General features: G+C 57.6%; 1 protein-coding gene across 1 annotated transcript in view; it reads right to left on the bottom strand.

Annotated features, from left to right (window-relative positions):
- Window positions 1-22533, bottom strand: part of PADI1 (peptidyl arginine deiminase 1) — a 45158-nt gene that overhangs the window by 3710 nt on the left and 18915 nt on the right. Inside the window, exons 2-15 of the mRNA XM_040229404.1 lie at window positions 19720-19900; window positions 18579-18651; window positions 17901-17962; window positions 16499-16616; window positions 16293-16418; window positions 14250-14422; window positions 14003-14106; window positions 12946-13069; window positions 12476-12583; window positions 10633-10784; window positions 6278-6422; window positions 5384-5477; window positions 1605-1684; window positions 756-881 (exon numbers count right to left, since the gene is read on the bottom strand). Of these exons, the coding sequence (XP_040085338.1) occupies window positions 756-881; window positions 1605-1684; window positions 5384-5477; window positions 6278-6422; window positions 10633-10784; window positions 12476-12583; window positions 12946-13069; window positions 14003-14106; window positions 14250-14422; window positions 16293-16418; window positions 16499-16616; window positions 17901-17962; window positions 18579-18651; window positions 19720-19900 (1666 nt within the window). The remainder of the gene's footprint in view (window positions 1-755; window positions 882-1604; window positions 1685-5383; window positions 5478-6277; window positions 6423-10632; window positions 10785-12475; window positions 12584-12945; window positions 13070-14002; window positions 14107-14249; window positions 14423-16292; window positions 16419-16498; window positions 16617-17900; window positions 17963-18578; window positions 18652-19719; window positions 19901-22533) is intronic.

The raw sequence follows: 22533 nt of genomic DNA, 5'->3' as shown, positions 1-22533 counted from the left end.
GACATCCCCCACCCCCAGCAGACAGTCTTCAGCTCCGAATATCAGCGGAACTGAGGGTGTGAAGGCCTGTCTCCAGAGGCTCTGCAGGCAGCCCGTGGCGAGGGGTGAGGAGTGAACGCGGTCCTGCCTGAATCCAATCAGGATCTCGCGATTCACACCCCGTCGTTGGCTTGTCCAGCGACAGGGCTTCGAGCTAGAGGCCCCAGGCTGAAGGGGGAGGGTCTCCCGTCCTGGGAGCCCCCACTCGCTGTTGCTGATGCCTCCGCATCCTTTCCCAGGGGGTTGAGGGGCACTCTGGGCAGCAGGGGCCCCAGCCGTGAGATCCCAGTGGCTCATCTGCTGCTCAGCTGCCCACGTTACTGACAGCCAGGGTGCCCCTGGGGAGCAGGACAGGCAGCCAAGGCCCCCGAGCAAAAGCTTGGGGCACTGGATCCAAACCAGGCTCCCGCTCTCCATCTTCAGGGGAAAAGTGCTCCGGCCTGGGGCCGCCCTGGGCACCGCAGGGTGTCTGGCCATCCGTGGCCTCCACCCACCAGATGCTGTGGCATCCACCTCGTGGGGCAAAGTGCCCCGAGGCAGGCAAAGTCATCCTGGTGGGAACTAGTGATGGAGACGCTCTCTATTTGCCCCCAAAGGTGAGCCCTGCAGAGGCCCTGGGACAGGGAGGGCTTCTCCCCCGGACCCCCGACTGACCATCCACCAGGAACCCCGCGCCCCCAGGGCGGAAGGAACTCCACCCTCCTCGGCGCCCTCACCATGTCGGGGAAGAAGGCTTCTGCGTAAGCGCCGTTCAGGGAGAATAGCTGCGGGACGTCCACAATGTCCTGCTCGGTGAGGCCCAGCTCCCGCTTCAGCACCTCCCGGTTCCAGTCTATGCACCTCTGGGGGGTGAGGGGAGAGGCCCCGGAGCCCAGGGAGCCGGGAAGGGGCAATGTCAGCTGAGCCCTTCAGCTCAGGCCACCCCCACGCAGGCCCCCTGCGCCCTTCAGCTGGTGTGAGCCTCACAACAGCTTTCTGCCACTGCTACCCCAGATGAGACCCTGAGGCTCAAGAGACCTGCCCAAGGGCACAGAGCGAGGAAAGCGTGGGCCTGGGGCTGCACCCCACCGGTTTCTGGTTCCCTGAGTGCTTGCTGCCATCCCCCGGCCACAGCCAGGCTCATCCTCTCGCCCAGCTCCGTGGGCAGGGGAGAAGGGGGCCTCCTCCCACTGACTGCGTGGACTCTGTGCCAGGCCTGCCCCGGGCATGCTCAGGTATGAGCCCCCCACTCCTGGGGCCTCCTCCCACCCCATGCCTCACTAAGTCTCCCAGACCCCCACCATCCCACCCCTCACCCCGCCAGACCCCTACCTCTCCCGTCTCACAACACTTCTCGGGGGAGTCAGCGTTACTCCACAGAAGCCCATCGTTTCCCCAGAATGGACCAAGATCTCTCGTCAGACTAGCACGGTGGTGTCTATTCCATCAGACTGTGGGTTCCCAAGAGAGAGGCCCTGCCCGGCCCACAGGCCTCAGCAGTCCCCAGGAGAATCAGGGGTCCCGGCGGAACCCCTTGTCCCCACCCCAGCGGTTCCCGGGGCTGCCTCCCCCTCCGCTCCCCTCACCTGTGCATAGAGGTTGTCGTTCCTGAGACGACTGTCTGCCAGCATCTCATTAATGCTTCTCTTTACCTGGTGCTCTAAGCCTGCAAGAGAAACAAGACTGTAGCCGGCTCAGCGAGTCCTGCCTCGGGCCACCTTGGGCCTGGGCTAAATAATCTGGGCCGCAAGCTTCTTCCACCCCATCCCCAGGGTCTGAAGCTAGGACAGAGAAAACCAGGAATCGGAAACCCTGATGGGGCTAAGGTTTGGCATCCCAGGGGACTGGAATGCAAAAGGAGGAAGTCAAGAAACACCTGGGGTAACAGGCAAATGTGGCCTTGGAATGCAGAATGAAGCAGGGCAAAGGCTGATAGAGTTTTGCCAAGAGACCAGTTTTGCACTGGTCATAGCAAACATCCTCTTCCAACAACACAAGAGAAGACTCTACACATGGACATCACCAGATGGTCAACACTGAAATCAGACTGATTATATTCTTTGCAGCCAAAGATGGAGAAGCTCTATACAGTCAACAAAAACAAGACCAGGAGCTGACTGTGGCTCAGATCATGAACTCCTTATTACCAAATTCAGATTTAAATTGAAGAAAGTAGGGAAGGCTGCTAGACTATTCAGGTATGACCTAAATCAAATCCCTTATGATTATACAGTGGAAGTGAGAAATAGATTTAAGGGCCTAGATCTGATAATAGAGTGCCTGCTGAACTATGGAACGAGGCTCGTGACATTGTACAGGAGACAGGGATCAAGACCATCCCCATGGAAAAGAAAGGCAAAAAAGCAAAATGGCCGTCTGGGGAGGCCTTACAAATAGGTGTGAAAAGAAGAGAGGCGAAAAGCAAACGAGAAAAGGAAAGTCATAAGCATCTGAATGCAGAGTTCCAAAGAATAGCAAGAAATAAGAAAGCCTTCCTCAGTGATCAATGCAAAGAAATAGAGGAAAAGAACAGAATGGGAAAGACTAGAGATCTCTTCAAGAAAATTAGAGATACCAACGCAATATTTCATGCAAACATGGGCTTGATAAAGGACAGAAATGGTCTGGACCTAACAGAAGCAGAAGATATTAAGAAGAGGTGGCAAGAATACACAGAAGAACTGTACAAAAAAGATCTTCACAACCCAGATAATTATGATGGTGTGATCACTCACCTAGGGCCAGACATCCTGGAATGTGAAGTCAAGTGACCCTTAGGAAGCATCACTACAAACAAAGCTAGTGGAGGTGATGGAATTCCAGTTGAGCTATTTAAAATCCTAAAAGATGATGCTGTGAAAGTGCTGCACTCAATATGCCAGCACATTTGGGAAAACTTAGCAGTGGCCACAGGACTGGAAAAGGTCAGTTTTCATTCCATCCCAAAGAAAGGCAATGCCAAAGAATGCTCAAACTACTGCACAATTGCACTCATCTCACACGCTAGTAAAGTAATGCTCAAAATTCTCCAACCCAGGCTTCAGAAATACATGAACCATGAACTTTCTGATGTTTAAGCTGGTTTTAGAAAAGGCAGAGGAACCAGAGATCAAATTGCCAACATCCGCTGGATTATCAAAAAAGGAAGAGAGTTCCAGAAAAACATCTACTTCTGCTTTATTGACTATGCCAAAGCCTTTGACTGTGTGGATCACAATAAACTGTGGAAAATCCGAAAGAGATGGGAATACCAGACCACCTGACCTGCCTCTTGAGAAACCTGTATGCAGGTCAGGAAGCAACACTTAGAACTGGACATGGAACAACAGACTGGTTCCAAATAGGAAAAGGAGTACGTCAAGGCTGTATATTGTCACCCTGCTTATTTAACTTCTATGCAGAGTACATCATGAGAAATGCTGGGCTGGAAGAAGCACAAGCTGGAATCAAGATTGCCGGGAGAAATATCAATAACCTCAGATATACAGATGACACCACCCTTATGGCAGAAAGTGAAGAGGAACTAAAAAGCCTCTTGATGAAAGTGAAAGAGGAGAGTGAAAAAGTTGGCTTAAAGCTCAACATTCAGAAAACGAAGATCATGGCATCCGGTCCCATCACTTCATGGCAAATAGATGAGGAAACAGTGCAAACAGTGTCAGACTTTATTTTTTCGGGCTCCAAAATCACTGCAGATGGTGATTGCAGCTATGAAATTAAAAGACGCTTACTCTTTGGAAGAAAAGTTATGACCAACCTAGATAGCATATTCAAAAGCAGAGATATTACTTTGCCAACAAAGGTCCATCTAGTCAAGGCTATGGTTTTTCCTGTGGTCATGTATGGATGTGAGAGTTGGACTGTGAAAAAAGCTGAGCGCCGAAGAATTGATGCTTTTGAACTGTGGTGTTGGAGAAGACTCTTGAGAGTCCCTTGGACTGCAAGGAGATCCAACCAGTCCATTCTGAAGGAGACCAGTCCTGGGTGTTCATTGAAAGGACTGATGCTGAGGCTGAAACTCCAGTACTTTGGCCACCTCATGCGAAGAGTTGACTCATTGGAAAAGACTCTGATGCTGGGAGGGATTGGGGGCAGGAGGAGAAGGGGACGACCGAGGATGAGCTGGCTGGATGGCATCACTGACTCGATGGACAGGAGTTTGGGTGAGCTCCGGGAGTTGGTGATGGACAGGGAGGCCTGGCGTGCTGCGATTCATGGGGTTGCAAGGAGTCTGACACGACTGAGCGACTGAACTGAACTGAAATCCTGGTGATGGATTATGAGCTCCTTGGGAAAGGACTCCTGGGCTCTTGGAGGCCCTAAATAATTGCAATGTGTGTGCATGCTGAGTCACTTCAGTCCTGTCCAACTCTTTGGGACCCTATGGACTGTAGCCCGCTAGGCTCCTCTGTCCATGGGATTCTTCAGGCCAGAATACCAGAGTGAGTTGCCATGCCCTCCTCCAGGGGATCTTCCAACCTGAGGATCAAACCCAAGGTTCTTACGTCTCCTACACTGGCAGGTGGGTTCTTGACCACGAGCGTCACCTGGGAAGCCTAATAATTACAATACAGCTACCATTATTGAGCACCCACTGGGCTCTGGGCCTCCTATTATTTTTATTATTGATGATCCTTCCAGCAATGCTGGATGGGGTTGGTTATCACAGTGCATTCAGAAAGAGGAAACAGGGGCACTGGGAGGTTCAGAACGCACCCTTGATCCCAGAGTCAGCAAGCGGAGGCCAAGGTCTGGATCTGGACCTGCCCTCGCTGAAGGCTGTGCCACATGCCTTCCTGTGCTGCGTGCCCCAGGTGAGGACACTGAGCTCCATGGTGGGGAAGGCAGAGATGCTCAGGGGCCAAATGGGTCTGTGGAGGGGGCTCCGCAGAGAGGCCCCGAGCACCCTCCTGGCTCTGCACCTCTCCCCCTCTGTGCTGTACAACCCTGGGCCAGCCGCTTCTCCTCTCTGAGCCTCAGTTTCCTCCTCCGTGGAAGGGGATACAGAGAAGAGGGCGGATGATCTGATTGGGCAAGCGGGCGGAAGTGTCTGCAGACAGGCATGAGGGAGGGCCCATAGCTTCCCGCTTCTTTCTCCCCTTGGGCTGTGGCCAGGAGCAGCCCCGCGCTGGAGGGGGCCACCGTGCCTAGGGCAAGCTGCAGGCCATTGGTTTCCATCCCCGGCCCAAGCAAGGGAAAGCCCCCATCTTTGGCTCCCATAAGAGGGAAGATCAGTGATGGACTCTGAGCTGAGAGCTGGCAAAGGGCCTGTAAGCACAGCCTGGTCGTGACGGGCATCAGCAGTGCCCAGGGCTGGCAGCCGGAGGGCAGGGTCTGCTGGGGTAATGGGCTCGCTGGCACTCACCGTCAAACTGGGCTGCTTCCCCGTAGCCCTCCTCTTTCTTCTCTTGGAACAGCTTGAGGCACGCACTGGGGCTGGCCAGGAGAAGCCGGAAGCCCTGGCACGGAGGAGGAGGAGTGGCTCGGTAGACAGGTCCCCCCGAGGCATGCGCCCCCGAACCAGGAGGGGCCTGGGTTCCCAGGCCACCCAACACATGGTGCTCCCCTGTCCATCTCCCCCACCAGCCACAGGCCTGTCTGAAGTTCCGATCCTCCAAGCCACGCCACACTCCCAGACCTTTGTCCATGACCTTCTGCTCGTCTGGAAGCCCTTCCCCATTTTGTCCACCAAGAAACTCGACCACTGGTCACTAGGAGGCCTCCCCTCCCAGCTGCCTGCCCTCTGTGGGCTGTGCCCTCCTCCGTCACCTCTGTAAAGAAGTGAGTGTCTGACATGTTGGCCCAGAGCCCGCCATCTGGAAATCTTACCCTGCTAGTTAACTACCCTTCTGAGCCTCGGTTTCTCCATCTATAAAATGGGGGCAATGATAATAGTACCCTCTTCTTGGGTTGCTAGAGGACTAAACACATTAAGACATGGACACCTAATACGTGCTCAGTGAGTGTTGCCAATTATCACCAGTGTCATTCCTGGGTCTTGGCTGAGAGGTTTGGATCAGAGCAAATACTCAGTAAGTGTGAAAATGGGTATCATCAGAATATGAGGGCCCTGCTGACCTGGGCTCTGACCTCCTCCAGGAAGCCTTCCCCCGATGCACACCGCCTGGCCCAAAGGGCATCTGACCCCAGGCTTTCTATGGACAGAGGGCATGACCTAGCTTCAGGTGGCCTTGCCTTATCTCGCCCCATCGGGTCAGGGTGGGGCAGGGTGGCTCGGGCAGGAGGAGGGAGGACTTACCTTTTGGTCGGAGGTGGGCACGAAGCTGAGGAACTCGTCCACGTGGCCCACAGAGAGCCAGTCGGAATAGACCTCCACCGGCGCCTGTACCTGCTGGGCACCCAGGAAGTCCCGCACCACCTTGGCCATGCGCCGCCCACCAGACCTGCCGGGGGAGAGCGCAGGGTGCCCTCATGCCCGCCCTGTGCCAGCGCACTGCAGGCCCTTCCCGAGCCCCGCCCAGGCCTCTGTCAGCCCTCTGAACAGGCCTCTTCGGTCCCCACGTCCCAGCCCCCGTCTCCAGTTGCTTCCAGGGACTGTCCATCATGAGCACCACCCGAGAGCCTGTCCCTCCCTCACCCCGAGGTACCCTCCCCTGCCCACAAAACAGTCAAACGAGAGCTCTCCTTCTGCCAAAGAGAACTGGAGACCCTCATCTCAGCTCCCGAGACGCAGAGAGGGTCAGGTCCTCACCAAGGCCCTCAGCCTTTGGTTCCCAGGACGACCAGAACCTGGCGAGCCAGCCCCACCTGCTTGGTCCAGCGGGCCCCCTTGGTGCCCGTCTCTCGCTTTCTTCATGTTTAGCTCCAGGGCCGCCTTCTTTCTCTCCATGGACTTTGGAAATGGCGATGACGCTTCCACTCATTCCCTAGCTCTGTTTTTCTTTATAGTCCTTGGTGCTATTTGGCATAGTGGACATTTCGTTTGCTGTCTGGCATCTCACTAAGCTCCGGAAGAGCCTGTATTTCCCTGTACCCCTAGCACCTCTTACAGAACAGATGCTCAAACGTGTTTGTGACAGTCTTCTGGACAGCTGTGTGAGAGCCCACAATCTATGACTCGAAGGCCTCATCGACAGAACTTGAAGGGCCCCAGCCCGCGGTGACGCATGGCGGCGTTGATTTGATTTGAGGGATGGGAACGTGGAAAACGTCTTTCCTGTAGTTCTATTATTTTAACATAGTGTTGGCAGTTTTAAAAGACCTCTTCAAAAACAGTGAGATGGTGGAGAGGAATGAGACTTCAGAAATTATTCATGAGCACAAAGCAGGAATCGGAAACGAATCAGGGGGAAGGGGGCAGAGCCCTAACCTAAGCCTGGCCCTCCCTGGGGCTCTGCAGCCCTCTGCCTGGTGGCCAGGGGATGGACCGGATGACTCCCGCTCTAGGAAGCGTCAGACCTGGTCTCTGAGTCACATCAGAGCTGCCACCAGGAGGCAGCATCGCCCCCAGATCTTTTTAAATGTGCCGCGCAGAGCATGGAGAACCCGGGGCAGGAGGGAAGGAGGGCCTTTGCTGAGCCCCTACTGCACGTCTGCCCGGGACTCCTCACACTCGGCATCTTATTTAATCCCCGGGACGAGCCTGTGAGGTGTGTACAGGTACCAGGTCCAGGTCCTGATCTGACCTCAGCCCCGCACACCCTCTGTTCACTCTGCTTTCCCCCTGGCCTCCTTGCTGGTCCTCCGACTTCACTCTGCTTTCCCGCTGGCCTCCTTGCTGGTCCTCCGACTTCACTCTGCTTTCCCCCTGGCCTCCTTGCTGGTCCTCCGACTTCACTCTGCTTTCCCGCTGGCCTCCTTGCTGGTCCTCCGACGTCTCCAGCACATCCCTGCCTCAGGGCCTTTGCCCTCGCTTGGCATTCTCCTCCCAGACTGCCACAGCTTTAGCCTCTCCCTCCTCCAGGGCGGTGTCAGCCTCTCACCAATGCCGCTTCTCTCTAGCATACTGGGTTTGATTTGCTTATTTGCTATGGTGGCTTGTTATCTGCCTCCCTCTGCTAGAATGTACACAGGTCGTCCGTTTTGTTCACTGCTAAGGTCAGAAGCCAGGGCAGGAACGTAGGACAGCAGCCTGGAGTTAAATTTTAGCTTGGGGTCCACACTGGAAATCTGGTTTCTGACTCTTTGGCTCCCTTGCTGTGTGATCCTAAGTGGCAGATGTCCCTCTCTGAGCCTCAGGGCCCCATCTGGCCACCAAAAGCTTTGCTCCTGGTTTTCAACACGATGGCCAATGGGCTGGGACCCAAATATGCTGGAGACCCTGCGTCTTTCTATCTGGGGTCCTTGCTCTGGGCCTGGGAGTTTCTAGAACATTTTTGAAATCCCCAGCACTGGGCCTCAGGCCTGGCATATAAGAAGTCTCAATACATATTCATTGAATTGACAGATGCGTGCATGAATGAGTGTGCTCACTTCTCTTATCTAAACCCCAACTTTCTCATCTGTAAAATAGGGATCACAGTCCTCCCAGCCTCATAAGGCTGTTGTAAGAATTAATGGGTGTGATCTGGGTAAGGCGCCATGTTCATGGCGTGTAGGTGATCAGTGACTTTGATCCATTGAGTTCCAACCTGCTTCATGGCAGACCCACTGCTAGGGGTCCAGCTAAATAATATCTAAGCATCTAGAGGTGCTTAACCTGAGCCCTTTTATCCCGAGGAACAGCTATTATACAGCTTCAGTTCAGTTCAGTTGCTCATTCGTGTCCGACTCTTTGCGACCCCATGAACCGCAGCACGCCAGGGCTCCCTGTCCATCACCAACTCTCGGAGTTTACCCAGACTCATAGGACAGGGATTTTTTTTTTATAAGCCCATTTCACTGATGAGGAAACTGAGGAATGAAGTTTAGAATAATTTGTTCATTTAATAGTGTGCCTGATTTATCCCCAGCACCTTCACCAGTGCCTGGCACATAGTTGCTGTTAAGTCGCTCAGTCATGTCTGACTCTCTGCAGCCCCACAGACTGTACCCCACCAGGCTCCTCTGTCCCTGGGATTTCCCAGGCAAGAATGCTGGATCGGGTTGCCATTTCCTCCTCCAGTGAATCTTCCCTACCCAGGGAGCGAATGTCTCTCCTGCACTGCAGGCAGAATCTTTACCACTGAGCCCCCAGGGAAGCCCTGCACAGAGTAGGCATATAATAAATATTTTTAAATGAAGTAATCAAGCACCTACGAGATGCCAGGCCCTGTGGTAGGCACCGGTCAGGTGATGCACCCCAAATCGTATGGCCAGTGAGTGGCAGAGCCAGGACTCAAACGCAGACGCACCGGGTGTTCAGAGCCTGTGCGCCTTCCCCTCGGATCCCTCTGGGAAGCACAGAATGACTGCCCAGACATGCAGGGCCTTCTGTGCCCAGGGCTGTGGGCAGGATCCGGCCCCAGGGCGGTGCTGGGCTTGAGTCACCAGCAAGATGAATGGACTCCTCCAGTCCTGGCCAACCTCAGCCCGGGGCATCCAGCCTGGGCACCCAGCTTCACACCTGGGTTGGCACCAGGAAGCCTCACCTGACCCAGAATGCTGAGGCTGCCAAGGTCACCATTTGAGGCTGGGTGACCTTCCCTCAGCATCTGAGGCTGCTCCAGGCCCAAGGCCAGACAGCCAGGGCTTGGAGAGGCAAGCTGGGGTACACCTGGGCTCCAGGCCAACCCCACGCACAGGGAGAGGCGGCCCCTGGGGCCTGCGGTGGGCTCAGTCTTTAGGCAGGAAGCAGGGGCTTACACTGGGATCCCTGGGCTACACACCCCATTCTTCAACTGCCAGCAGCCTGGGTGGGGATCCTGGGGACCCTCCCAAGAGGGTTTAGCAGACACTGTCACCTGTCTGGAGCCCTAAGCCCTAAATACCTGTTTCCTGCTCGATGACAGCTGCCCAGGGCGGGACCCATTGAACCACCTCTGTCACCCAGGTATCCTGACTACAGCCACATGGTGATGCCTGCACCCTTTCCAACTGTTGCTAGGACAACACTTATTTTATCTCCTCCCCAGGGAAGTCAAAGGATCCATTCCTACTTCTGTGCTGGATTATATATCACCTCCTTGCTCTTCTGATGTTTCAAAAGCAGCCAGGAATTTGCTTTTTATATGAAGGTTCCTGATATATATATATTTTAATGTTGGCGACTGGGCTTCCCACTGGCTCAGTAGTAAAGAACCCGCCTGCCAGTGCAGGAGACTGGGGTTCAATCCCTGGGTCAGGAAGATCCCCTGGAGAAGGAAATGGTGACCCACTCCAGTGTTCTTGCCTGCAGAATCCTATAGACAGAGCCTGCTGGCAGACTGCAGTCCACAGGGTCACAGAGAGCTGGACACCGCTGAGCAGCTAAGCAGCAGCAGCAGTGCTGGGGACTAATTATGCCCATAAAATTCTAGGCCGCTCAGAAAGCTGTGGCCACTAGTGTGTTCTTTCCAAAGACTCTGTGAGCTTTTCGCTTTAAGATTCCAGTCCTCTGAGTCTTTGATTCTAGGAGTCCATGCAGAAAGTTAGGACCACTTCTCACTGGAGAGCTGTATCTGTGTCTGTGGTGGGGGTGGGGGGTAGATGTCGCCTTGCATGCCCCGGGGCCCTCCCCGCTCCCCGGCTCCTCACCTGGGGAGGCAGCTGCCGATGAGGATCCGGCCCAAGGGATACTCCTTGCCCTCCACCACGACTGGCGGGCTGACGTCCAGGTTGCCGAAGGAGTCGAGGCCAGAGGCACCGGTGGTCTGGATTTCCCGGGTTACGTATCCAAAGTCAGGACCCTAGGGGAGAACCGGGAAGATCCACACCCCCCGCCCCCCGAAGGAGGGGTCGGTTAGAACAGGAAGAGACAGCTCTTGGGGTGGGGGCCGAGTGGTGCTCCTGCGGGAATCTACTCCCTAAAACAACCTCTACTGGGCTTTCACAAGGCCTCCCTGTGCCCTGAGCACTGTGCTATTGAAACCCCCCAAAACCCCGATAGATTCATGTATGAGCATAACGGAGTCGCTTTGCTGCACGCCTGAAACGAACACAGAGCTGGTCACCAGCTATTCTCCAATAGAAATAAAAAGTTAAAAAAAGTAATTCCACTTGGTAAGCAATACCCAAGCCAATAACAGAAACATAAGTAGAAAAATCTCAAATGTTTGGAAATGAGACAACACGTGGGTCAAAGAAGAAATCAAAGGGGAGATTACACCGTATTTTGAAGTGAGAGGTAATAAGCAGGCAGCACGTTAAAACCCGTGGGCATGCCAGTAAACAGCATTTCTTGGGAATGACACAGCTCTAAACACATTAGGAAGAGAAAGGGCTGAAAAATCTTCGTTTCCGTTTCCAGCTAGGAAAAGAACGGCAAATTAAACCTAAAGGAAGCAGAAGAAAGGAATCAAGACAGACCAGAAAGACAGTCACTCAGTCACGACCGACTCTGTGTGACCCCATGGACTGTAGCCCGCCAGGCTCCTCTGTCCCTGGGATTCTCCAGGCAAGAATAGTGGAGTGGGTCGCCATGCCCTCCTCCAGGGGATCTTCCCGACCCAGGGATGGAGCCCGCATCTCCTGTATCTCAGGCAGAGTTTTTACCGTCTGAGCTCCCAGGGTAGAGCAGAGATCAGTGGAAAATATGATGGACGGGTCAAGCCCAGGGCTTGAGGTCAGGCCCTTTGTTGATGCAGACTCAGCCTGCAGGGCTCACGGTCACCTCCCCGGGGACTCGCCTCTGACCCCTCTAGGGTGGGGGAACGCCCCTGTTCTGTGTGACCAGGAGCTCCTGGGCATCCCTAGTGGGGCACTGTCCTGGCGGTGGGGGAGGGCGCTGGTAAACAGGTGGAGACAGGTGCTCTGGGGCAGCGACCCCCTCAGAAGGCGGCTGAGCCTAGCGGTCAAGAGCAGGGGCCGTCTGCATCTTGGTGCTGCTGCTACCTAACTGTGTGGCCTCAAGTAGGTTGCTTAAGCTCTCTGAGCCTCAGTAAGGAGGGGATAATAATAGTGCTGGTTCACCGGAGTCCATGTGGATTAAATGAGCAACGGTGAGAAGCTGCGGGGACGGCCTGGAACTCAGGGCGTGGTCGCTGGAGCAGCTCTTGCTGCCCTCCTGTGCCCGGCAGGCAGCGTGGGGCCTGGCACGTAGTAGGTGTTCAGAAAACACCGTTACCAAGGAGAGGGTCCGGCACACGAGCAAGAGCTGTGAGGCTCACGAAGGGCGCGTGCCCTCCAGGGGGCAGTTTGCTCTCCCGGAGCTGACTCATCTGTTCACAGCCCCTGGGGGGAGACCAGCGCCCCTCCCAGAACAGGGGTGATTTCCACTTCATCCACATACTGCTCCCCAGCCTCCCCTAACTCCCCCTCGCCAGAGCCCCGCTCCTGCGTCCCTTTGCAGCCCCTGAAGCACTAGGGCCAGGCAAGACGGAGCAGCGGGTCCCGCGGGGCAGGCACCCACGGCGGCCACACGCTGCCCTCTGCCGCCTACCAGTATCCTCTTGTAAGGAAAATCCTTCAGGCCTCTGTTTCGAGGGGAGTCGAAGACCACGGGGAAGGTTTTGTGTGGGGCCTCAGTGTAGCCAAACTCCATCTCATCCTGGGAGGGCGAGAGAAAAAGGCCTCCGTGACCACCTCGGTCTGGCATTGAGAAGGGGCTGGCGCCCAGGCCCGGGGTGAGCAGGGCAGCAGACCTTCCCCAAGGCCTTGAGCGGGCAGGAGGTCCCTCAGGGACCCAGCGGGGGAGGGCCCTGTGCCCTGGGGGGAAGCTGGGGACACGGAGCGATGCAGGCGGTGGGAGGGGGAGGGCGCTCCCAGGCCGCGCCCACCCGAGTCCTGGCGCCTGGCCCAGCTTCTCTAGGGAGATGGAAGCCGGGCGAGAGCCGCAGAGGCCACTGCCCGGAGCCGGGGTGGGGGACGGGGCTCGGGCTGGCCCCCGCGCCCGGGCTGCTCCTCGCCCACCTGGATCCAGCGGTCATTTCGGTTCTCAACCCACGGGCAGACCATCAGCTTGCAGCTGGCCTTCAGCGCCAGATCGGACATGTCACTCAGAAATTTCGCATTCGATCCGTGAGAGTCTACGACACTGCAAATCACAGGAGAGGGTGGGGAGGCGGGGCTGCTGGCGGCAGCCTCGGGGGTGGGCGGGGGGGCCTGGGCGCCGTCCGTGCTGGGCCCCGCGCTGCCCCTGGCTTCAGACGCAGTCCCCGCGCCGGAGAGGCTCGTGGGCGAGAGACAGAGACGGCCCCGTCTCCAGATCCCGTCAGGCGGGAGTGATGGGCAGGGGCAGGCCGGGGGCTCTGGGCCCTGCTGAGGGGACCTGGGACCGCGTCTCATGGCCATGGGAACAGTGAGGGGGAGGCACCCATTTCCTCCCGTCTCTCACAACTGGCCTCAACAAAGGCGAGTGAGCAGAGGGAAAGAAAGGGGCCCTCCTGTCTGAACCCCTGAGCCAGGCCACCAGGTAGACCCGTCTGACCACAGCCTTCCTTTTGACTTAAGCTCCAAGTCATCTGCGGCCCTTTCTGGTGGTCTGACCTCCTCTGCAGGGCCCTGGAGTAGCCCGGCCCATCCAGGGGCTTGACGAGGATTCTGAGAGATGGCAGAGGGACCAGGGACCCAGGTATGCCCGGGGCTCACAGCCAGTCCTGGAAGCTGAGTTCTCACGTGCTCCACAGGCCCAGGGGCACAGCCCCGTCAGAGGGAGGCTGGGACTCCTGCCACCCCCAGGAACCTGAACAGGGCCTGGCCCCTCTGCCTGGGATAAACCCAGGATGTTCCGGGACTGCTCCAGGCAGGGCAGGGTAAGGATGAGGAGCTGGGGTTGGGGCCTTGGCCGCTCAGAGCCGGCGGGCTGATGGCCCAGCCAGCTCACCAGTGTCCCGTGCCCAGGTGTGCCCGTGGGGGCCCTCGGTGAGCCCGGCCGGCGAGCGTGCAGGACCAAGCCCAGTACTGCGCTCTGCTCCCGTCTCTGGGAGTCCAGAGGTGATAGGAGAGCTGCAGGAGGGAGAGGCCTCACCTGCACACATACACCTCCAGGGGGGGCTGGGTGTTGGGGGTCATGATCCAGGGGGCCACGCGGAAGGCCACGGTGTCTGTGAAGAGGGGCACCTCGGGCAGGGTCTGGGGGAAGAATGGGGACTCAGCGGGCCCCGCAGGGAGCCCCATCGGGCCTCGGGAGCCCTGGCCCCTAGCCTCCCGGCCCTGGAGCCTCCGTGGGCCCTGAAGCTCCCCGACCCCGTCTCCGCCCCCAGCACCGCACCTACCTTGGTGTCCACCAGGCTGACGCTGAGGGAGACCAGCCCCAGGAAGTTAGCATCGGGAAAGCTGAGCCCCTCCACGTAGAGCTGGATCCTCCGCTCCCCAGGCTGACGGGCCACTTCGTACGACGGGTGCTGGGGCCCCAGCACCTGCTCATAGTCCAGGAGGGAGTTCCCACCTAGGGAGACCCGAGTCAGCACGGGGGCAAGGCTGGCGCAGGGCTGTGTGGTAGCCGGGGGCACCCACTGCCACCGTAACTCCGGCTGCCCAGGGGTGTGGGGGCATGGGGAAGCAGACCTGAGGCCAGAAGCGCAGGGGCAGAGCCAGTCTGCGCCAGAGAGACTCGGGCTCCTCTCCAGCCGTGTCGAGTGCTAGCTGAGTGGCCTCAGCTCAATGACTCAACCTCTCTGCGCCTCAGTTCCTCATCTGTAAAATGGGCTAACATTATGCTTCTCACAAGGTCGGTGCAAGCTTTACATAGGACAAGGAAATAAAAGCAGCTGACCCTGAAGGTGGAAACAGCCCAAACGTCCATCAGCGGATGAACGGATAAACAGAATGCCCACGTGCTGGCGTGCCCTTCATCCGTGGAAAGGAATGCAGTAGCGATGCGTGCTACAGCGCAGATGGCCTTGAGGACGCTGCACTACGTGACAGAAGCTCGACACAAAAGCAGATCTATTTGTGGAGTAGGTCCGTAGGCTCAGAAAGCAGCTTACGGTGGCCTAGGGCTGGGGATTGGGTGGTGCTAGTGGTAAAGACCCGACCTGTCAGCAGGAGGCGTGAGAGGCACGGCTCAGTCCCCCGGCCGGGAAGATGCCCTGGAGGCGGGCGTGGCAACCCCCGCCAGTATTCTGGCCTGCGGAATCCCACGGACAGAGGAGCCTGGCGGGCTACAGTCTGTGGGGCCACAAAGAGTCGGACACAGCTCAGGGCTGGGGTCGGGGGATGGGACGGTCGTTGTTTAGTCGCTCAGGCGTGTCCAACTCTTGTGATTCCTGTAGCCCTGGTCGGCTCCTCGGCCCATGGAATTCTCCAGGCCAGAATACTGGAAGGGGTAGCCTTTCCCTTCTCCAGGGCGTCTTCCCAACCCAGGATCAAGCCCAGGTCTCTGCACTGCAGGCAGATTCTTTACCGTCTGAGCCCCCAGGGAATGTCACTAAATTCTTTACTTGAAAATGGTTACTTAATGTCCTGTGAATGTCATCTCCATTTTTCAAACAAAGCTCCTGGCGCTTAGCAGTTCTTGCCCCTCTCCTTTCCCCGCCCCTCAGGGTCGTCTGGGAAGCGGTACCCTACCATGTTCTTACAGCAGGAAGGCTTGTCAGCTCACCTACGGAGACGGAGCTTATGTTCTGCAATCACAGTAAGTATTTCCAAGCCAGACCCCTCCCTAACTTTCCACCACTGGTGCAGAGAAGCAGCATTCTGGCTCCTGCTGGAATTTAGCTGCAACGAGTTCTGAGTCAGTGTGAACAGAGAGAGAAGAGGAAGAAGGAAGAGGCAGGAAGGCCTCTTGCTATTTATAAAGATGAGTAAGGTCACCTCAGGGTTAAGGTTTTGTTTGGTTCTAAGCCACAGAGTTTGATTAATAAACTCTCCGGCAGAATAACTGGATTCCAAAGGCAGGGCTGGGCCTTGGCTTTGCTGGTCCCTGCCCCCACCTAGCCAGGACAGCCCTTGTCAGGCCTCAAGAGCTCAATCTGTGCTGACTCAGCAGAGGAGGAATGGGGCCAGGGGGAGGGCCAGGGCCGTGGAAAGAAAAGGGGCTTTGGTGCCCAGGAGACTGACTTGGAATGCCTGCTCCACTCCCAGCTGGTTGTGTGAACTTAGGGAAGTGAATTCACATCTCTGAGCCTCAGTTTTCCTGTCTATAAAATGGGTCTAGCTTGAGACCCTCTTCCTTGGGCCAGTAGCTGCTTTTAAGTGGTAGTGAGAATTACAAAATGATGATGGAAGAAGGGAGAAATGTGGATAAGAGAAGGAAGAAATAATTCGGGAAGCAGAGGCTGGAGCAGGGAGGGAAGAGGCCCCTCCAGGCCACTCACCCTGGGCGCAGAAGACCCGCATTCTTTTGGAATCAGAAAGTGGCACATTCAAGACCAGCTTGTAGCTGTCAAAGAGCGCATCAGGGGCGTCGCAGGTCAGCACCACTGGGGACATGTCCTGCAGGTCTGGAGAACGTGGTCCCCATGAGACAGCCCCGTGCCGCCCCGCGCGCCATCCCGGGCAGCCCGTCCCGTCTGTTGCTCACCATCCCGCGAGGCCAGCTGGGTGTCGGTGAGGTCCGTCCCTGTGGACCTGAGGCCGTCCCGGTCGCAGTTCACCAGCAGGATGGCCCCATAGCCCTCAGGGCCCCAGCGCCAGCTTTCCTGTGCAAAACGAGAGGCCTTAGGGCCAGTGGGCCCCAGCAGTCTCTGGGAAGGGGTTCTGGACATGGCTGGAGCTGTCTGCCTTGTTAGCTTGGAGACTTTTGCATTCCAGGTTTACTTGAAGATTTAAAGAGGGATAATAGATTTGGGGACTGGAGCTCCGGCTCTCCAGATGCAGTCACGCCATGCTTGTGCAGTGAGCAACCTAAACAGCTGTACACAGCAGCCCCTCCCAACCATCACACCGCCAAGCCCAGAAACGGCCGCTGCCAGTCTCCTGAGTTTTGGCCCTGCCTGGGGGCCGAGACTGCGAGCGGGCAAGAGGACTGCTGGGACTCTCCCACCTGGGTCCTCTCCTGGGGCCTGTCCCAGTGGCCCCTGATGTTCACTTGTGACCCTGCAGGCCCTGCAAGGAGGATGGAGCTGACAGGAGGGGAAGGTGGCTGGAGTCCTGCCTCTGTGATCAAAGCTCTTCCTGACCTGCCTCTGCTTTATTCTCACCAGACTCCACAAGTCAGAGCTTATTTCCCCCATTTACAAAAGAAGGAGAAAGAGGCTCTGGGGAGGTGAACCCTGTCACAGAGGTGGGGTTCAAACTTGGGTCTGGGGGACCTCTGCTGGCCTACATGGCACTCTTGTCCACCGTCTCTGTACCAGGGCCCAAGGCACGCTTTGCATCACAGGCTGCACTCAGCAGCCTTGTGCAGTGAGCAACCTGCACACCCATCCAGGGCGGTCCTGCCCCATCTTGTCCACAAAGTCTTGTGTGTGATCCAGGTTTCCTCCCTGGGGTCCTTCCTCACAAATTTTACTTTCTATCCTCCCAGGATAGCCTTCAGACACTTCCTGTGGGAAAATGCCTGGAGCCCACCCCACCCTCCCTCTCTCTCTTCGAAATCTAACCAGGGTAGTCCATGCAGCCTCCTCTACCGGAAGTCTTCCTTCAGCCACTTGACAACCTTTTATGAAGCACCTATCATGCTTAGGGGTCCAAATACAGCCCAGGAAATAGAAAAGACCCCAAGCAAAAGATCCTAGGTGTAAGGTGGCACTAGAGAGACCCAGAGAGGGTAAGCTGTTTTCCAGGAGTCACACAGCATGCTGATCACACAGGGTCAGGCCCACTCATGCTGGCTGGGAATCCGCAGATGGCTTCCCCACACTGCTGGATACACAGAGCCCAGGAATCCATCACCCTTCTGGAGGCAGAGCCGCCCAGCCCTAGGACCACCCCGCGGTCTGCCTGTCGACCCTGCCGTCTTGGGATAGCTAGAGGAGGCCCACCTTGTCGCCTTGGCTCCTTCTCACCTTGCCCGTGCGGCCAGTGTCGGCATCGAGGGAGATGTCTGAAAGGAGATGGGGAGAGGTTAGCTGGGCTCCCCAGGCCCCCGGCCCACCATAGCGTCCAGGTCGGGGCAAGCTTTGACCCCGCCCCAAGCGCAGGAGAGCTGGGCAGCCCTGTTCTGGGGACCACAGCCAATGCCTGGGAGGCCCGCCCCTGTGCCTCTGGGTTTCGAGGGACCCGAGCCTTGGGCTCTTGACTTTCCTATTCGTCTGCATGCCCTGAATTGCTAGCCCTTGGGGGCCCTGACTCTGGAGGCCAGGACGAGGCCTGAGCTTCCAGCTGCTGGCTCCGCAGTTAGGGCCGCTGCGCGGGATCTGGCTGAACACAGCGTACATCTCCCCACGTTTCGGGACGAGCCTTGAGGCTCGGGGACTCTGGATGGAGGAGGCCTGCTGTGGTCTGGCTGGAGACCCGTGGGCCGTGCAGTTTCTAGGTCCCTGTGGCTGTAAGCACAGCTGGGGCTCCAGTGCTGGGGGTCTGGAGCAGATGCATGGCCTCTGAAGAAGCCGAGCTCCTCGGTGGACGAGGAAGATGGCCATGGGCCTCCCTAAGCCCCTCAAGCAGCCAGCGTGGCGGGAAACGGCAGGGCCGCGTGCCGGACCACACGCGGTACTTACCGGCGCCTGTGAGGTAGAGCACACTGTGGCCCAGGGCCTGGCCCACTGGCTGCCCGAAATAGGAGATCTTCACCTGCGGGGACATGGTCAGCCCTGCGGGGATGGCTGAACGGGGGGCGGAGGGGGCACCCCAAGGGCCCTGCATAGATGCGGGGGTGGGGGCCCCGGCTGCTCCCTGCTGGTGAAGGCCCGGGACCCACGGGCGCTGCGCCCGGATCTAGAGCTACTTTCTCCAGCTGGAGAGAGCCGATGCCTCCCTGGCTCCCAGGGCTGGGCCGAGGGGCCAGGAGGGACAGACAGAGTGGGGGTTGGGCAGCCGGACCCTTAGGAATCCATGGGGAGGCCAGGGTAAAAGAATGAGGGAAGGGGCAGTCGTCACCAATGACTCAGGCAAGGTAATCAGTCTCCCTGAGCCTGTTTCTTCATCTGTAAAATGGGAACAAAGACCCTTCCCACCCCACGATTGCAGCCCACGCTCACAGAGCTTTTCTCACAGCCACAGGCCATGCAAAGGGCTTGACCTGGGCCTCTCAGAGAGCCCCCAGGCTGGGCCCAGCAGTCGGGGCTCAGAGGGGGAGTCTGAGCTCCAGGACCCCTGCTCTCAGCAGCGGCACGGCCCTCACCTTCCCCGTGTCACTGGAGAAAAAGCTGAATCGGTGAGTGTGGGGTCACCGCGTGTGTGGCAGGCGCCTGGGGGCGAGTGAGAAGGCGTCGCGTCGTCTGTGAGAGTTTTCCCGCTTCCTTAGGCGGGAGACACGCGTGCATCCAGGTATGCACCTACGTCCGATGCACGCGTGCGTGTGTGTGTGTGCACGCGGCTGTTGCTGAGGGCGCCTGTCTGCATGGGAGCGGGCAGGGCCTGTTCGGGGTCAGTGTGGAGCTGGGATCCAAGGGGGTGTCTGTGAACCTGAGGGGGCGAGCAGGCAGGCTGTGCCTTTACGGGAGTACTCATTCCTGCGTGTGTGGATGCTGGCATGCTGGGTGGCTTTACAGACTTAGGAGTCTGTGGGCTTGTTTCGGGATGTGTCGTGGGTGTGGATTTGGGCATCGTAGGCTTGTGGGGCTGGCTGACTAGGGCGGTGTGTGAGTGGGGTGTGCTTTGTCGGGGGCTCTGACCTTCTACGGGGAAGGGACCTCTTACCTTGAGGTCGTTTAAAGCCTTACTGGCTGCATCCACGGATATGACCACGTCCACGCTGGCATCCAGGGGCCAATGGACCCTGCCCGTGGGCTCTGTCACCCGCGCTGGGTCATAGACCATGAAGATCTTCACCCCGGAGCTCCCAGACACCCCAAAGTTCTCAGCACCCTCGGGCACATCACTGACAGAAAGGAGAGAGGGGAGTGTCTTGGACGCAGAAGAGACCAGCAAGGTGGGGGCTCCCAGGCGAAGCAGACAGCACCCCCATGGCTGGGGGGGGCGTGGGGTTGCCCCTGGACAGGAGACCAACCCGGTTAGGCCCCAGGGCCCCATCCCAGCTCTCTGCTAATGCCCACGTGACCCACCCTGAGCCCATCACCCCTGGCTTCAGTCTCCCCATCTGCAACACGAAGAGCTTGCAGCAGAGCAAGGCTGTGAAGCTTTGTTTCAGGGGCAGAGTTGTTTCCTCGGACCTTGAATGGAACCCTGGGCAGAAGGCAGACAGAAGGGGCCTGGGGGGTGATGACGAATCATAGTGTTTAACCCTTCCGCTCCCATAGCGGCCCCTGAAACTCCAGAGAGCAGAGATGGAACCCCTCTGGACAACCGCAACCCCACCCCTCTCCCGAAACTTCTAGCTCGATGCTTCCAAATTCTCCAACCCAACTGGAAACCCACCTCTCACGTCCTCTGCAGCCGTCCCTGACACCCTAGAATACTAGACAGCTTCCTCGGCCCACCTGCGCGTGCTCCAGGCTGTTCCCCAACAAACAGAGCACGCTCTTCCTACGCTCAGAAGCGCTGGTCCCAGCCACATGCAGCATCATCCCAGACGGCACACGAGGCCCCTCCTGGTCAGCCCTCTCCCACCTGCAGCCCCTCCCCACTCCCGGGGCCTGCTCTTCCCCACTCACTCTGCTCAGGCCTCACTGCCCTTCCCGATGTTCCCTGAAGCTGCCGGCTGTCCTGCCGCAGGGCCTTTGCACTGGCTGTTCCCTCTGTAGAAAATGCTTTCCCTGCAGATCCCAGAAGGCTCCCGCCCTTACCCTCTTCAAGGCTCAAATGTCGCCTTCTCTGTGAGGCCACCCTCCCCCCGAACACTCTACCTTCCCCATCTCCCCTTCCGCTCTCCTTACCTCTGTCATTCTGTCCTGATTCTTTTTTAAACATATTTATATTTATTTATTTAGTGGTGGTATGTGGGATCTTAGACCCGGGCTCCCTGTATTGGGAGTGCAGGGTCCAGTCTTGGCCGCTGGACTGCCAGGGAAGTCCCTCTGTTCTGATTCTTAATCACACCGTTAGTCGCTCAGTCGTGTCCAACTCATTCGTGACCCCGTGGACTGTAGCCCGCCAGGCTCATCTGTCCATGGGATTCTCCAGACAAGAGTACTGGAGTGGGTTGCTATTCTCTTCTCCAGGGCATCTTCCTGACCCAGGGATCGAACCTGGGTCTCCTGCATTGCAGGCGGGGTCTTTGCTATCTGAGCTCCCAGGGAAGCCCCAGTCAGACTGTTACCTGGTGCTCATCTCTCCTGCTAGGAGCTCAGGTCCCTGAGGGCACGGAGCTTTCTCTATTTTGCTCGTTGCTGCAGCCCAGAATCTATAGCAGTGTTTGGCATGTAGTCCTTCTCACAAACACTTATTAAATGAATGAATGGATTCAGTTTCCCCTACTCCCCCTGGGCATTCAAGCCCATCTCTACCCAGCAGTACAGCACTTGACTGATGCCGGGGCCCAGTGCAAGCTTCTCCTGTTCCCCTGACGCCCCGCAGCCACCTGGTAGCCCGGAACTCAGGGCTCCAGAAAGGGAGGGTCGTGGAGCCTCTGGTGTGCCAGCCCCCAGGCAGGGGCACCCCTCTTCGGGGCCTGCACGCTGCTTCTCATACCACAGCTGCTCCCAGCCACAGTGGAGAGGGGCTGGTCTTCTGGACCAAAGACCCAGAGGGTGCTCTGCAAACTTGAGTTGCAGAGCACCTGAGGCCAAGCCGGTGGGCCTCCGAGGGCGCACCTGTCCTTCCTCGCTCCCTGAGTGACCCTGAGCTGTGCACCCCCCGCTGCCGTCCCTGGGCGAGGCCCCAGGTTTCCGTGAGGCGCTTGGCTGTGTAGAGTGCACGCTAGAGGGGAGCTGGACAAGGGAACTACATGTCAAGCTTCTCCACGGCCATCCCGCAGGACAGAGCCATCAGCCTCAAGGCCAAGGTCAAGGCCACATGCAGATGTGCACCCGACTGCCAGAGGGGTCCTTCGATACAGCTCCTGTCCTCATTCTTTCCCAGACCCCTGAGCACCCAGCCAATATAAACCCCCCTGGAGAAAACAGACAGGCCTCCCTAATGCCAGCGTGCACCAGGCCCGGTGACAAGGGCGGCGACGACCATGGTTCCGATAGTCCCTAGTCCCACGCAGGACCTGGCACTTTGATGTACATCACAGCCCCACAAGGCGGTTATTATTCTCCTTGTTCTAAAGATGAAGCTGGAGCGAGGGGCTGCCCCGGCGGTCCAGTGGTTAAGAGCCTGCCGGCCGACGCAGGCGCCACAGGCTTGGTTCCGGGCCGGGAGGATCCCCGTGTGTGGCTTCAGAGATATTAAGCCGGTGCTATGCCCCAGAAGGGCAGCCCTGCTCGCTGCAACTGGAGGAAGCCTGGGGACAGCAGTAAAGGCCCAGAACAGCCAACAATAAAAATAAATAGTTTTTAAAATCTCTAAAGATAAGGCTTTATCTCGTTGAGTCTCGCTCCACCGAGACCGCTGACTCTGGAGAATGCCTCCCCTGTGACTGGAGCCTATGATGGCTGCAGCGCCGTCCTG

The sequence above is a fragment of the Oryx dammah genome, unplaced genomic scaffold, assembly GCF_014754425.2.
Source record: "Oryx dammah isolate SB20612 unplaced genomic scaffold, SCBI_Odam_1.1 HiC_scaffold_27, whole genome shotgun sequence".
Classification (NCBI taxonomy): Eukaryota; Metazoa; Chordata; class Mammalia; order Artiodactyla; family Bovidae; genus Oryx; species Oryx dammah.
Note: the sequence above shows the minus strand (reverse complement) of the source record. Positions and strands in the feature narration are given on the sequence as shown.